Source organism: Falco punctatus (assembly GCF_963210335.1).
Source record: "Falco punctatus genome assembly, chromosome: 7".
NCBI lineage: Eukaryota > Metazoa > Chordata > Aves > Falconiformes > Falconidae > Falco > Falco punctatus.
In genome coordinates, this window is record NC_137587.1 from 8,473,088 (window position 1) to 8,487,445 (window position 14,358).

The 14,358-nt window shown below is 41.1% G+C and overlaps 1 protein-coding gene across 14 annotated transcripts in view; it reads left to right on the top strand.

The window, feature by feature from the left end:
* The window catches only part of ANGEL1 (angel homolog 1), a gene marked incomplete at its 3' end in the record, with an annotated part of 174,234 nt that overhangs the window by 33,865 nt on the left and 126,011 nt on the right, over positions 1 to 14,358 (top strand). For all 14 annotated transcript variants that reach the window (XR_013929528.1, XR_013929529.1, XR_013929530.1 and 11 more), the window contains exon 11: positions 7,982 to 8,062. Coding sequence is in view for 11 of the 14 variants with exons in the window: in XM_080395978.1 (XP_080252104.1) it covers positions 7,982 to 8,062 (81 nt within the window). The remainder of the gene's footprint in view (positions 1 to 7,981; positions 8,063 to 14,358) is intronic.

Below are 14,358 nucleotides of genomic sequence, written 5' to 3' on the forward strand. Positions count from 1 at the left end.
ATGGCTGGTAGTTCACATTGCCTTCTATACCTCAGCTTTTCTATCTGTAAGAGGGAAATGCTAATAACGCTGGCTTGTGGCCACAGATTTTTGTAAAGATTAGTTAACCTTTTTGACATGTTAAGAATTATTCTTTCCTAAAAATGAAAAATACTGTTTTATAGTAGAAGTGAAATGCAGTCCTTTTCTCTTTAGTGCCTTACAATACAGTCTCAAATCTCTGTTGGAGGAAATGTAGCTGTTAATCATCATCAGGCCTCAAAATAAGGCTTGTCAGGGGATTTTTGCATGAGTTTATATTAGTTAATTATTAGGCAGTGTCCCTCCCTTCTGGCTATCACTTCAAATAATTTGGCAGCAGTGGAGGATCAGTATTTTTAGGTAATAACATGGCAATACACTTTGTTTAGCTGGGAAAGAATAGAGCACAGCCATGCAGAGTGAGCCAGTCCCTGCAGTGGGGACTGAACGTAACTGAGGTGACAGTGGGGGACAAGGACTTTGCTACCTCTTCTGCACAGCTGGTGTTGCCTTGTCTGTGAATGTTGTTACCTGTGGTGCAGGCTGTGTAATAGACATTAAACACTGCCTCTGATTTCTAGCAGCAGATTATTGTGGCTAGGATGATGAGGGACCAGAATACCATTCAATTTTTGTTTAATAACAATATAAATCTTCCATTTACTTGTGCTCTGTAGAGGATGACTGTGCAGACACTCTGTGAATCACAACTGAGAATGTTTTGTTAAGACAGTTAAGATTTGCTGTTAGTGAAATAACAAATAATATTGATAAAAGTTTGAAATGAAGTCAGAGATTCTGTGAACAAAGAAGTTATTTCATAAGATATAAAATATTTGGTAAAAGTATTCAAGTGGTGTAGAAAGTATTTGAAAAATAAATTCTCTCCCCAGCTCTTATGGGTGAATTGGGAGTTTCCCCTCTGCTGGAGAAGATCCAAAATTTGTTTCTGTAAATGTAGATAGTGAGTGGTAGTGTTGACTTTGTGTCATAATGTCTTTTACATTTTGATTAATAGTTCATTTTTTTTTTTATTTCTGCCCATCATTTGTTAGTATGCTGTCTTTTTTTTTTAAAAAAAACAACTTCAAAAGCACCAGACTATTCTTTAAGCAGTGTCTTTGTGAACTTGCATAGGAGCAATTAAAACACCAGTAATTTCTCATTCCTGATGGCAATTTCAGGCCACTATTTCCATAGTTTGGTTAACATACATTTTCTTGGTGTGAACTGGAACCCATCATTTAAGATCTTGATGATCTTAAAGGTCTTTTCAAACCTTAATGCTCCTTAGATCATGAGCAGGGGTTGTGCTATCTTTTTATCCATCTTGGCCTAACTCTTTGTGATCTAAGCTTCTCTGTGCTGCTAACTTCCTTTTCTGTAACTGTTTCAGAGTGCGTTCCCCTTTCTGTATTCCTCAAAGAGCTCAGTGAAAAGCCTCATGTGACAAATCAGTGTCTTTGTGAACCTGTTTCTCAGTTTATTTAGCTCCAAAGCTATTATCGAAACCCACTGAATTTCCTTCAGTGTTTTTTACATATTATTCCTGTTTAATTCTGTGTGTGTTTGGAATGCTTCTTTCAAAAGCACCTGTAGTTTGTCTAAACTGATTTTCCGAACTGTGCAATTGTGCCTCTTTCACACTTGATAGCATGCAACATAGTTTGTAAGGGTTCTTCTCCCGAGAGCTGTGTTCTTATGGATCGCAGATTTCTGCACCTGCAGGCAATCTGTAGGAAACTTCCAGCAGATTCACCTATTTCCATCCAGGCTTGGCTCTGCTGGTGGCAGTAACGAGCGGAGGTGAGGAGCTGAAGCAGGAACTGAAGTTTGAAGCTGCCTGACTGTGTTTGGGCCCTGCAGTGTTCAGTTGAGCCCCGTTGCAGAAAGGAACGGGCTGGGAGGGATGTCATGGTGGAGTCCAGGATGGCTTTGGCTGTCAGGTTAGCAGAGCTGCTGTGCTCAGTTGTGGTGGTTTGACCCTGGTTTGGATGCCAGGTGCCCACCAAAGCTGCTTTATCGTTCCCGTCCTCAACTGGACAGGGGAGAGAAAATATAATGAAAAGCTCATGGACCGAGATAAGGACAGTGAGATCACTCAGCAATTACCGTCACAGGCAAAATTGACTCAGCTTGGGGAAATTACCTTAATATATTGCCATACAAATCAGAGTAGGATAATGAGAAATAAAATCAAAACTTAAAAACACTTTCCCCCCACCCTTCCCTTCTTCCTGGGCTTAACTTCACGTCCAATTTTCTTGGCCTTCTCCACCCTAGTAGCACAGAGGGATTGGGAACAGGGGTTGCAGTCAGTTCATCACGTTGCCTCTGCTGCTTCTTCCTCCTCGGGGAGGGCTCCTCACACTGTTCCCCTGCTCCAGCAGGGCATCCCTCTCATGGGAGACAGTCCTCCGTGAACTTCTCCAACATGAATCCTTCACATGAGGTGCAGTTCTTCACAAACTGCTCCAGTGTAAGTCCCTCCCATGGGGAGCTCTTCAGGAACAGCCTGCTCCAGCATGGGTCCCCTGTGGGGCCACAAGCCCTGCCAGCAACCCTGCTGCAGCTGGGGCTTCTGTCCCCATGGGGCCACAGGTCCTGCCAGGAGCAGGCTCCAGTGCAGGGTGCCCACAGGGTCACAGCCTCCTTCGGGCATCCCCCTGCTCCAGCGTGCCACACCATGGGCTTTACTCCAGGCTGCAGGGGAATCTGCTCCAGCACCTGGAGCACCTCCTGCCTCTCCTTCTGCACTGACCTGGGTGTTTGTGGAGTTGTTTCCCCTCACATATTCTCACTCCTCTTTCCATCTGCAAATTATTGTGCAGGGTTTTTTTCCCCCTTTTAGAATATGTTATCACAGAGGTGCTGCCACTGTTGCTGATGGGCTTGGTTGCAGATCTGTCTTGGAGCTGGCTGGCTTTGGCTCCATTGGACACAGGGCAAGCTTCTAGCAGATTCTTGCAGAAGCCACTCCTGTAGCCACGCAGCTACCAAACCCTTGACACGCAAGCCCAATACATCAGTGAAGGGATGGGGAGGAAACCTGTATAGCTTTTTAGTCACAAATTCTCTATACAAAACCATTACATGAGATATAGTGTTAATTTGGATTCACAGTACTTATGCTCTATGAACATATTTACATGAATCTTGCTTTATCTGTGGAATAAGTGGGGGAGCTGAATCTAGGGGAAGAGAAGCCTGAGAGGGTACAGTCTTTAGATATATAAAAGGTCCCTGAAAAAAGGTAGGTCTTACACTTCTGGGGCACATAGGACAGGAAGTATTAAGTGTTTAAAATGTAATGAGAAAGATTCAGGTTATATGTTAGAAAAAACTTCCCGTAAGGATAGTGAAACACTGGAAGAAATGGTCTCAGCAAAATACGGAGTGCACATCATTGAAAAGTTTCAAGCATTGTTCATCTGCCATCAGTCAGGAATTGTTACAGTTGGTCTTGATAATCTTAAGGGTCTATTCCAACCTAAATGATTCTATGACTTAATTAGAGTTGATCCTGATCTTGGGAGGAAGGGGAAGAACCTATATGACCTTAAGGTCCTTTCTTCTGTGCATGAAAATCAATAGCCTAAATGAGCACTGAAGGTGGGGAGAGTTTCTGCTGGTTTGAAGGGCTCTCTTGGTGGTGAAGTAAGCTCAACTCGTTTCCGTGAATGACTGTTGCTCATACAAACAGCCTCTTGGATTCCAGTTACTGTTCTTAAATGAGAGAAATATTGTGTATTTGTATGGAATCAGAGCAGTGTGGTTTACAAAGTGAACTTTAGAAAGTGGCTTTCTTATTACAAAGAAAGGTTTCTTTGTAATATCTTTATTACGCATTATGTGAACTACTTTTCAGTTAGAGATGGAGGGTTAAAACTCATGTGTTAAGTGGTGGTTTTTGTTTGTATGGTGTTTCATAGGATCACAGAATTGTTTGGGTTGGAGGGGACCTCAAAGGTCATCTAGCTCCAACCTCCCTGCCATGGGCAGGCACAGTTTCCACTAGTTCCAACCCCTTTGCTGTGGGCTTGGCAGTTTCCTTTATTTGTGTTTAGTTTTCTCCAGCTTGCAACTGCCTTTAGCCTGTTCATACAAATGTCTTTATGTGCGATGAAATTCTCTGCTGTGCAGAAAACCCTGATGAGATCAATATACTGCTGAGCAGCATGCATATGCTGCAGGAGATCTTTGCCCAGAGCAGGAATTCTACCTTTGCCCCTAATTCTGTTCTTGTTTTGCTTCTAATCAGGACTATCTCTGAAGATAACAGCAAAGCTTCTGTTATTTGATTGATAAGCTGATGTAACCTTTAGTCTGTCTGCGAGATTGATTGGCTTAGCAGTGCCAGAATAGCCCTGTTCTGTGGGCAGCAAAGAATGACGTCCTCAGAGACTGATAGAGTGACTCCGCACATTTTCCCATTTGGGTGCAGTCATACAGATTACTTTTCCTGCATAGGTCAGATCTAAGAGAGAGGAGACTTAGATCCAATCAAGTTATCAAATGTCAGCAAATATTTATGAAACTTCTGCATTTATCTTCCTTTATCGTTGACCTGTTGAGTTGTCACATAATCCAGCGCACTTTGGCATGGCATTCTCTGTCCTGTCACATGGTCGCTAGACCAGCCATGCATCATCCAACACGTGGAGATGCACACAAGGGGACTCAAGAAGGCTGAAAGTTTCAGACTTGCTGGAATGAGGAGAACAACTATAGATGGTGATCAGAACTTTGCAATTGGACTGTTTTATTTGGAGTTTCTAATCTGTTCTTACAAATAACTTTGCTTGATGAAAGAGACTTGGAAAGGGCTTGGGTGTGGAGTTTCAGGGCTGTGAAAGGAAGTAAACATCTTGCATGCTCTGTGCCACCCCAGCTTAGAGGCAGGGTGTGAGACCAAAAGCTAAGAGTTTTGGGTTGTGTGCAGAACTGGCATCTGAAGATTTATTCATCCAAATAGGGAACAGAAAAAGCATCGTGACACCTGGGCGACAAGTGAAAGAACTGTAAGTAGAAATGCTTTCTAAAGTTCAGCTGTCTCCTTCAGAGAAAGACCATAGACTGATACCGTTTCACATCAAACTTTAGTGAAATGAAGTTGAACAGCTAACAGGTATAAAGTATTCTGCATATAAAGTATTCTGCTTAGCTGGGGAAAAAAAGGGGGTTTTGTTTTCTGAAGAGTGGAAAACTCCAGTTTTAGAAGTCACAGAAGAGTTAACAGAGCTTTCTTCTATATGAGAGCTAAACAGACATGAAGTAACCTGAAGTTACACTAGAAAAAAATTGTAGAACATAAATTGAAGACGTGTACATGATTTTAAAGTTCATTATCTTCTTCAGTGAGCTTTAGCATAAAGCTAGACAGTTCTTCTATCATAAAATTCTTAATTTCCTTTCTATCTGATATTTTTTCTAGAGGTGGAGAGGAAACAGGCTCCTATCCCATAAAACCTTTTTCCTGTTTTACACTGGTACAGAACAGACACTTCTGAAACATTTAACTGGAACCAGAATAACGAATATACCAATCACCGGGTATTTATTTAGGTTTTTGGAAGAACTGCTTTCCAATCTCAGCAATGCTTTGTGTGAAATAGAAATTTAAACATGCATTTCTTGCATCCAAACAGGTGTGCTGACCTTGGGCTATAATGTGAGTCTCTCTTACATGGGTCAGAATGAGCATTCAATTATACATGCAAAAAACACTACTCTCACACTAGCCAGGTCAGGAACTTATGTGGAGCCTTAGGTTCAATTCCCTGTGCCAAGCCTCATGCATGTGATTTGAACTTAAGTCTTATCATTGACTCTGCAGATCATCAGTACATTCTGGAATTGGCATCTCTCCCTTTTGCTTTGATCAGAAAATTCTCCTTGAACCTGAGTAACCTTTCTTAGCAGAAATTTATATTTTTCAAGAAATTTCAATACACTGGCATTTCCCAAAAGCAAAGGTATTTCCTCAAGAAATTTTTGATTATTTTCTCAGTCACATTGGTCCTGAGCAGTTTTCTGTTGATGGTTTGGTCTTTTGTGTTTCCAGTTTTAACTTTGTCATTCAGCGGTAATAGATTTTTTTATCCCCTCCCCACCTGAAGCCTGGGGTCAAGCTATTCAGCAAAGAAACTTTCAAGTGCTGAATGGGTTTTGGAGATCTGTGTTGCATTCCCTCCTCTTTGGTACTCTGTTCTGTCCATGCTTCCCCAGTTTTCTTGTTTGTATGCCTGCAGCATCCTTGCAAAACACGAAAGTGCTACTCTTCCCATTCTGCAAATGAAGAAATGAGATAGAAAACCTAAGTACGTGCTCTTACTGTGGGTGAAAAGACACTTGAGCAGGCTGTGTGATCACTGACCTTGAGCAATACGCTCAGGGGAGTGAGCCAGGTAACTGGTTTAGAACCACGTCCATACAATGGTACCTGAATGTACCAGCGCTGACTTTGGTTCATGCTGCTACAGCAGTGCTGTGCCATCTGTGGTTCCTGGCTTGGGAAACCACAGCTTAGTGCTCTGCATCATGCTCTGCTCTGAGGTGTAAACTTGTCCTGAGTGACTTGTCCAAGATCACACAGGAAGACACTGGCAGAGCAGGGACTCAGTGTGAGTTTTCTCCTAAGCAACAACCCAACCTTCTTTAATTTTGTTGCTAGGCTACGTAAATTGTAAGTGAATAAAATTTCCGTGCATCTGGAAAGACTTCTTAAATATTTTTTGGAAAGTGGGTTAATTCCTATAACAAGATGGGTTTTGGGGACTGGAGAGCGTTGGCTGGAATGGGATTAGTTATGCTAAGGAAACAATTTGTTTTTCACTGTTGGAAATGCAAATATAATGTTGATGGACTGGACTTCCATCTTGCTTTTCTTCATTGAGGTTAGAGGAGGAATGCACTGATCTGCCCTATTATGTCATAGACTGAAAGGAGTTGTTATGCATTGAGGAATGTATTAGAAGAATATGAATGAAATGTTTCATTTAAAAAATGGGTTTATCTCTATTAAGAAATGGTACATCCTTTTTGTCAGTGTTAATCTCCTGGTTCTGATTCTGTCCTGTCCTGTCCACCCCCCACCTCATTAGTAATTCATAGTCCTGTTGTGCCCAACTTAATAACTAACAACGTGAAGATGATGTTATTTAGAAGGTGGTGTTATTTTTTTGGTGCTCTCTTCAATGTGGAAGCATTGTCTTGTTTGCACAATGCATTAGTCAGTAGTGTTCTATCCCATCTCTGAAAGCACGGGAAGTGTGAGGAAACGGGGGTGTTCATGGGTGCAGCTGCAGTGTGTTCCTGATGCCAAAGTCCCACCTTTTGCCTTAGGAGTTAACATCAACACTAAATGTAGAGAATGGCTGAAAACCTCTAAATGCAATCTTTTTAAATTGAGTTCCATTAAAATTTCTCATGAGAGGGGAGCAATTCTCTGACTGAAAAATGGAAAAGCTTATGGAACAAAACCTTTTGAAAAGTGTTGTAGGAGTCGGCAGCATTTCCTTCTCCAATCTGACCCTCTGCAAGCTCGAGTTACATGTTGCATAAGAAAAAGACCAGAGAGGCTGCTGCGTTCTCCAGCCTGTTTCCCAGAAATTAAAGTGTATAGGCCCTTAAGAAAAGAAAATGCACTCTCCAATATGAAAGTGGTCTTGAATACAGCTCTGCTTTTCTTTTACCAACGTCTCAGTCTTTCGTCTTTGCTCCCTTCCCATATATGTCTCCTTGCTTAGAGGAAAATTGGCACATTAGGATGCCAAGTAAGGACCAGAAAACAATGCACAGGAAGTATTCTGAAGAGAATCCCAGCCAAATTACAACAAATCCAGCCTTATCCTTAAAGAATTTTACAGTCAGTTCTTCACTTTTACCCTGGTTTGCTGAAACCTGCTCATCTCCTAGTAATGATACTTTTGCATTCACTAATGCATTACATTTTTTGTAGGTATCGTATTGAATGTGCTTGATGCCGCACAGTGCCATCTATTCGCGAAGAGGAGAGAACCTGTTACTGCAGATTTTGGAGGTAAGGTTGGGTTTACATAGAAGTTAGGGTGTAGTACAAAGAGCTGATTTTTTTTTTTTTAATTGGCTGTGGACTAAAAAGATAACTTTTCCCAAGGGAGTATCATACAAGGAATATATACTGCTGGGCTCGAGGCTCACACTCCATCAGTATAATGGACTCTGCAGAGGCTCGAGAGGTGTTGCTTTCCATCTGTGTTCATATTGTTAGTGTTTGAATCGGAAATTAATTGGACAGTTAATAAGTCTGTACCTATAACTATGAAGATTGTATTTTGCACCCTCTTCAACTGGAAATGCTGCTGAACCTAAGCCTCATCTCCAAAACACCTTGTCCTGTGAGTATTTGCAAGCTAGTTTTTTTTTGGTTTTTTGGTTTTTTTTTTTTTTTTTACTTAATCCTTAAGGAAAGGCTGTGTTTGTGAAAGCTTTGAGCCATATTTGATAATTCGTCTATTTCTCCATGGAGTGATTAGCTTTTTTCCCGGGTAAAAACGTTGCCGAGGTCGTAAACGTGAGAACAAAATGGGAGGAGCGACATCTAGTGGTTAGTAATGAAAATGTACATAGTTACTTTTTTTTTTTTCCTTCGGGACAATGAAAAGTAAAGCAATTCCTAATAAATGGCCTGAGATTCACTCAGAATTTATAAAACTTGAAATTTAGAGATCATTTCTGATCAGTGAAACTCCTTATGTGTTCTGACAGCCTTTGGTAAGCAGTAACTTTGTTGCTTGATGACTGATACCAAGGAGTGAGTTCAATGTCTGATGCTGAGGCCTGGTTACTCTCAACATGTTCTAATGTCATCCTGTTTCTGCTTTCCGTCTCATTGTTTGTTTGTTTTTAGGAATATTTTTATATAGCTATTCCTTTCCCACAACCAGAATGACTTTAGGATCATATGGGTTTATTATTTTTTTTATTATTTTTTTTTTTTAGGGGTTGGAGGGAGGTCATCTCATGAATAGCTCATTTGTGAGGAAAAAGTATTTGGAAAAAACTGATCTTGGAAAACATCAACTGCTTTCTTATGCTGAGAACCTAACTTTCTCATTTGTTGCTCTCAATGTTAGAAGAGTTGACAGTGTTCACTGTTGACTTCCACTGGCAAGGATCCTAGTCCTGGGCTGGACTTCCATCGTCCAGCTCAGGTCTCTGCTAGCTCAGGCAATCTTGTTGAATGGATTCACTCTAAGGGTACAGAATGGCTTAACTCTAAGGGTACAGAATGGCTTACACCTGTGTGATGCCTGGTAGAAGAAAATGGGTGGTTTTACTAGGTTCTTTCCTGTTGTAATTTCCAAGGACTCATTTTCTAGGCTACTGGGCCAGTGTAACAGTCTTGCTATCAAACACTTATGGACAAATTTTAGCTGTCTAGTTCCCATCAAAGCAGGAGCTAGATAAAATCTTTATTGCTCCAGGGTAGTGCTTGGCTTCTGGTGTTATACAACACTGTGATTTTAGGTTAAATTTGGAATGCTAAGAAATGACCTACTGTATGGTCATATTTTTTTAGATCTCAGTAATAAAAAATGTTTGCCTTCCCACTAGCCTGGCAGGCTGCAGAGAGAATGGGAATAGACATCTCCTCAGGCTTGAGGAAAGGTTTCTGGGATGTATTTTTTATTCCAGGAGGCTTTTGGGATGTGTAGTATATAAATACATATGTAGCTATGGAAAATTCTGGGAAAAGAGGTGGCGTTTAATACCTAGGAGTAGCAGTAGCTGTGTCCATTTGTGAGGTCTCATGAGTCTTTGCTTGTGCCTTGGATCCATCCAGATGACTCTGGCCAGCTTTGTTTCCTCTCGGTTCTTCAGGGGTGCAGAAATGGAGAGAGGAAGATAAAGGGATGTGTGGCACATGTGGTATGCATGTTAGTAACATATCCGTCACAGCTGCAGGGTCTAAAAGAAGGAAGGAAACAGGTGAAATCTGTTGTGCTCAGAGGAAGCCAGCATGTGTTTGAATGCTAGCAAATGAAAGATCTTTCCTTTAAAACTCTGTGCTTTCACACTATGAGAAAGGGACAGGCTTGTCATTGTTGAATACCTCCTTTATGAAGCTGTGAGGTGAGTTGCCTGGATGCAGAAGATCAAATAGAAGGTGCTCGAAAATATAGTTATGCTGTAATCGCTCTGACTGCTTTAATTGGGCAGCCAACTCTGCCTTGTGACAGACAGGTGGGAAATGCAACTTCAAAATGTATGTCTGTGGCATTATAACTTCTGTACATATTTCTCAAGTATGGTATGACAGCCATTCCAGGGGAAGCCACGCCAGTTCCTTTTCCTGCAGTGAGTCAGGGCTCTTAGGCCTCTGTTGCCAACAGCCTTTCTCCAGCCATGGCTTCATACACAAAAGTGTAAGAAATGCCTTATTGTGTCAGACCTGTGGCTCACCTGGACTAGTATTTCTGTCTTGGATAGTAACAGTAGACAATACTACATAGGGCTAGAACGCGATCCTGACCATTTCATGTTGTGCATTCCACTCGTTCTTTCCCAGCATCCAGTCATTGGATTAGGACCGTTAGGAGGTATACTTGTACCCATTCCCTTACCTGTTTTGGAAGTGCTGGCCATAAATCAATGCTTTTTGCATAGCCTGCTCTTTTTGTCTAGCCTGCTGATATTATTAGCCTCGTCAGTCCCACGTGAACAGAAATTCACTACTTGCTGTGTTTGTAGAAGAAAGTTATTGCTTTTGTCTGTTTTAAACCAATTTTGCACATAGTTTGAGTGAGTGCCCAATACTTCTAGTATTGCAAGGTTTGGTAAGTAACACTCCTGCTCTTACTTTTCTCTCACCTTCATGATTTTGCAATTTTCCGTTGTATCCCCTTCAGCCTGCATGTCTCCAAATTAAGGAGAGAAATCTCTCCTCATAATGCAGCTGCTCCATCCCCTAAATTCCTGTTGCACAATTTATGTGCTTGTGTGAAACACAAGTGCTTAACCGTGGATACAGATCAGTCCCTTGCTAGCTGCATTTCCCAGCTGTCTGTCACAAGGCAGAGCTGGCTGCCCCGTTAAAGCAGCCAGAGCTATCACAGCATAACTATTTTTTTGAGCACCTTCTATTTGACCTTTTTTAAAGCTGTAGCAAGCAGATTCCAAGAACACTTGTGGGCTGAACTGCAGCAGCTTTCTGTGTTTGTGGATGGAGAGTGGCCAATTCACAGCCATCCCTATGGATGTCTGTTTTTTTTTTTTCCTTGGCCTGAAACCAGCTGTTACAAAGGGCCAGATCCTTACTAGTTTGTGTGGAGTTTCTGGTCATTTGGGCTATGGTGCTGGCCAGTCACCCATTTGTAGTTTTTGTGGTGATTCTTGCCTGTCTCAGTGCTGAATCTGTAGAGTTGTTTTTTACTTGTTGCTAGTTAGAACCCTTGCTGTGTGTGACAGGATAGCCAAGTGAGAATGCGGCCACCTGCATGGTAGGTACAAGTAGTAGCCATACTTGGAGGCACATGCACTGCTTTTGGCCAGGACACTGATGCCATCCACCTTGAGAAGTGGATCTTTAGAGGAAGTTGATGCTGCAGGCAGCGTCTGTCAGCTCACTGGTCTCTAAAATGAGTGGAGGTTACCTTCAGGTGGTGTAGTTATGATAAAACTGGTTCTTATATGTTACTATTATTGACTTCTGGAAGCTTATTATAGATTAAATTTTCTTGTTTTTTTGAAAATAATTTGGATATGTTTTTTAATCATAAACTGAGTTATTTCACAGACGACTGAGTAGCTCTTCTTGGGACCCGTGCTGAGCAAAGATCCTTTTCTCAGGTTTAAGTGCTGTAACTGATCTGACTAGATAGTGAAGGAAAGGCTGAAATGTTTAATTTTATTATGTTGAAAGAATTAAAGGGTGTAGGAGAAAAGATAACCAAGAGTAACACTTGGTCTAACTAAATGTATATGACTATATAGTCTGATAAGCAGAAGACTGCAAACAGAAAACTTGCTGTATTTTATCTCTTTTAGAAAGGTAAAGATTTTAAAAATGTAATGAGAGTAAGTGTTGCTTTCAGATATTAATAAAAATAACGGAGTGTGTCCACCTACTCTCATCTTATTGCTGATTTCACCATACTCATGTGGGAATAGTGTGAGCTACAAGAGATTTGCGTTGCAGTGACCTCATTGTGTAAGGCATGGGGCACATTTTTCTCTTGCAGGTTTTGTACACACAGTGCTGTGAAACGTGCTGCACTTTTTCTGGGTATGTTCTGTATTGGAGTGTCTTCCTGTCTCTTAGTAAGAGTAATATTCCCCTGAGTTGATCTTCCACGTCTCTAGCTGCTGCATTCTCACTGCCAAGAATGTAACCTTGCTCATCCTTTGCACCAAATGGTGTTCTGGAAAATTCATATGTCAAACTAAGCAATGACCACGTACCAGAATAAACTCTCACAGACAACTAGTGAAGAACACACACATACACGGTTGGTTCACCCCTGATTTCTTATCCCTTGTTCTCAAAATACTTTCTATGGACAATCTTAGGAACTAGAATTGTTACCGTAAACCATAGGCTCAGTGGAGATACTGTTTTTATAGGGAATGATAATCTTCCCTCCCACAAACTCCCACTGTTTCACGCCAGCAATTATCTGTTTTTCTTTCACAGAAGCACACAAGGTTCCTCCTTCACAGGTACCAGGCTGCTTTTTCTCTTGGATGCTTTACCAATGCCTATCTTAAGTAAACACAGAGTTCTTGTTCGCAGTATGTACTCAGCTATACTCAGAAAGGATTGCTGTACTTGAAGGCTTTTTTTTCAGCTATCATGTTTGGTCTAATAGAAACTACTGTGCTGATCTACAAACTCATCTTAGAATAATTTGCAGCTACAGCAGTGCTAATGCTGGAAGGAAAAAAAGTGACTCAGGGCAACTGCTCCCTCTGCTGTGTAATCCTCCTGCCAGAAGCTCTGCACTTGCAATATTCATTCAGCTTTGGTTTTCCTGTGACACAGTTATATTCTTGGGTGTTGATTCCTTGTGTGTAGTAGAAATTCTGAGAAACCTTCAGTCCCTGGGCTTTTGACAATGAAACACTAATTTCTTAGTCGTACTGGTAAAAAAGAATCACATTTTTGTATTTATAAATATTAACATAAAGATCAAAATTTTGTAACAATAAACCAACTATAAAATATTTCAGTTTCCATGAGGTGCCACATTTATGCATCTTTTAAATATGGTCTCTCTAGAACTTTGGTTTTGTGAAGTGACACTACACATGGAGACTTTTGATTTAAATGAAAATGGAAACATCCATTGCTTTCAGCAGTTTTTCATGACAGTAAATACACTGCTACTTGAGCACTTTACATGTAGCATAAATAGCGTTAATAAAATTTCTCACTGGTATGTATCTATGTAGCATAGACAGAGCTAATAGACTAATAATTCCTTGGTGGTGTTGGTTTTGTTTTGTTTTGTTTTTTAAGCTTTTACTGGTTTTATTTTATTATCTTCCTTCTGGGAAAACTCGTTTTTTAAAGGATAGATAAGAGTGTCAGTATTGTTAATGTGATTCCTGTGGTAGACAAGGCATTTCAAAAGGGAAGCAACATTTCCTGGAAAGTCATGCAGCAGTCTCCTGATCTCTTGAAGCCTGTTTTCCAGGCAGATGCCCTAGGAAGAACACTGTGAACTCCTATTACAAGTTCCTTGTCCTGCTATCTGTAAACCAGATTGTCCTAGGGGAGTACAGCTTCAGAATGCATCGAAGATTTGCCTTCACTTTGATCACAAAGATTTGTCTTCATCTTCTGTCAAGATTCAGTCTTCACTGTAGTTGAGAATTGATCCACAAACCATTGTAGAGATACAATGGCCTTAAACAAACATTGAGCGCATCTACTGTATCGCTTTGTTTCTGAGCAGTAGTGTGCTTTTAAAGCAGATCTGGTTGCCCTTATTTACTGCATGCTGGTTCATCTTAAAGGGTAATTCTGGTGTGTGTGATCCACATTTGAAATCCTTTGGAAGAAACAGAACCAAAAGCTGTGGTTCCAGGTATGCACCAGATGCATCCAACCCACAAGGAACCACAAAAGTCTAAAGCAAAGATTGCTTCTCGCTACTGCAAAGACCCTCCAGTGTGTCCTGAACAATCCTGTACCATTAGAAGACTCTCAAACTGTGGAGAACATTTGCTACATAGAAACATTTGGTTTGGAAGGGACCTTTAAAGGTCATCTAGTCCAACCCTCCCTGCAGTGAGCCCCTGTGTCTTCAATGAGATAGGTTTCTCAGAGCCCCATTGAGCCTGACATTGACT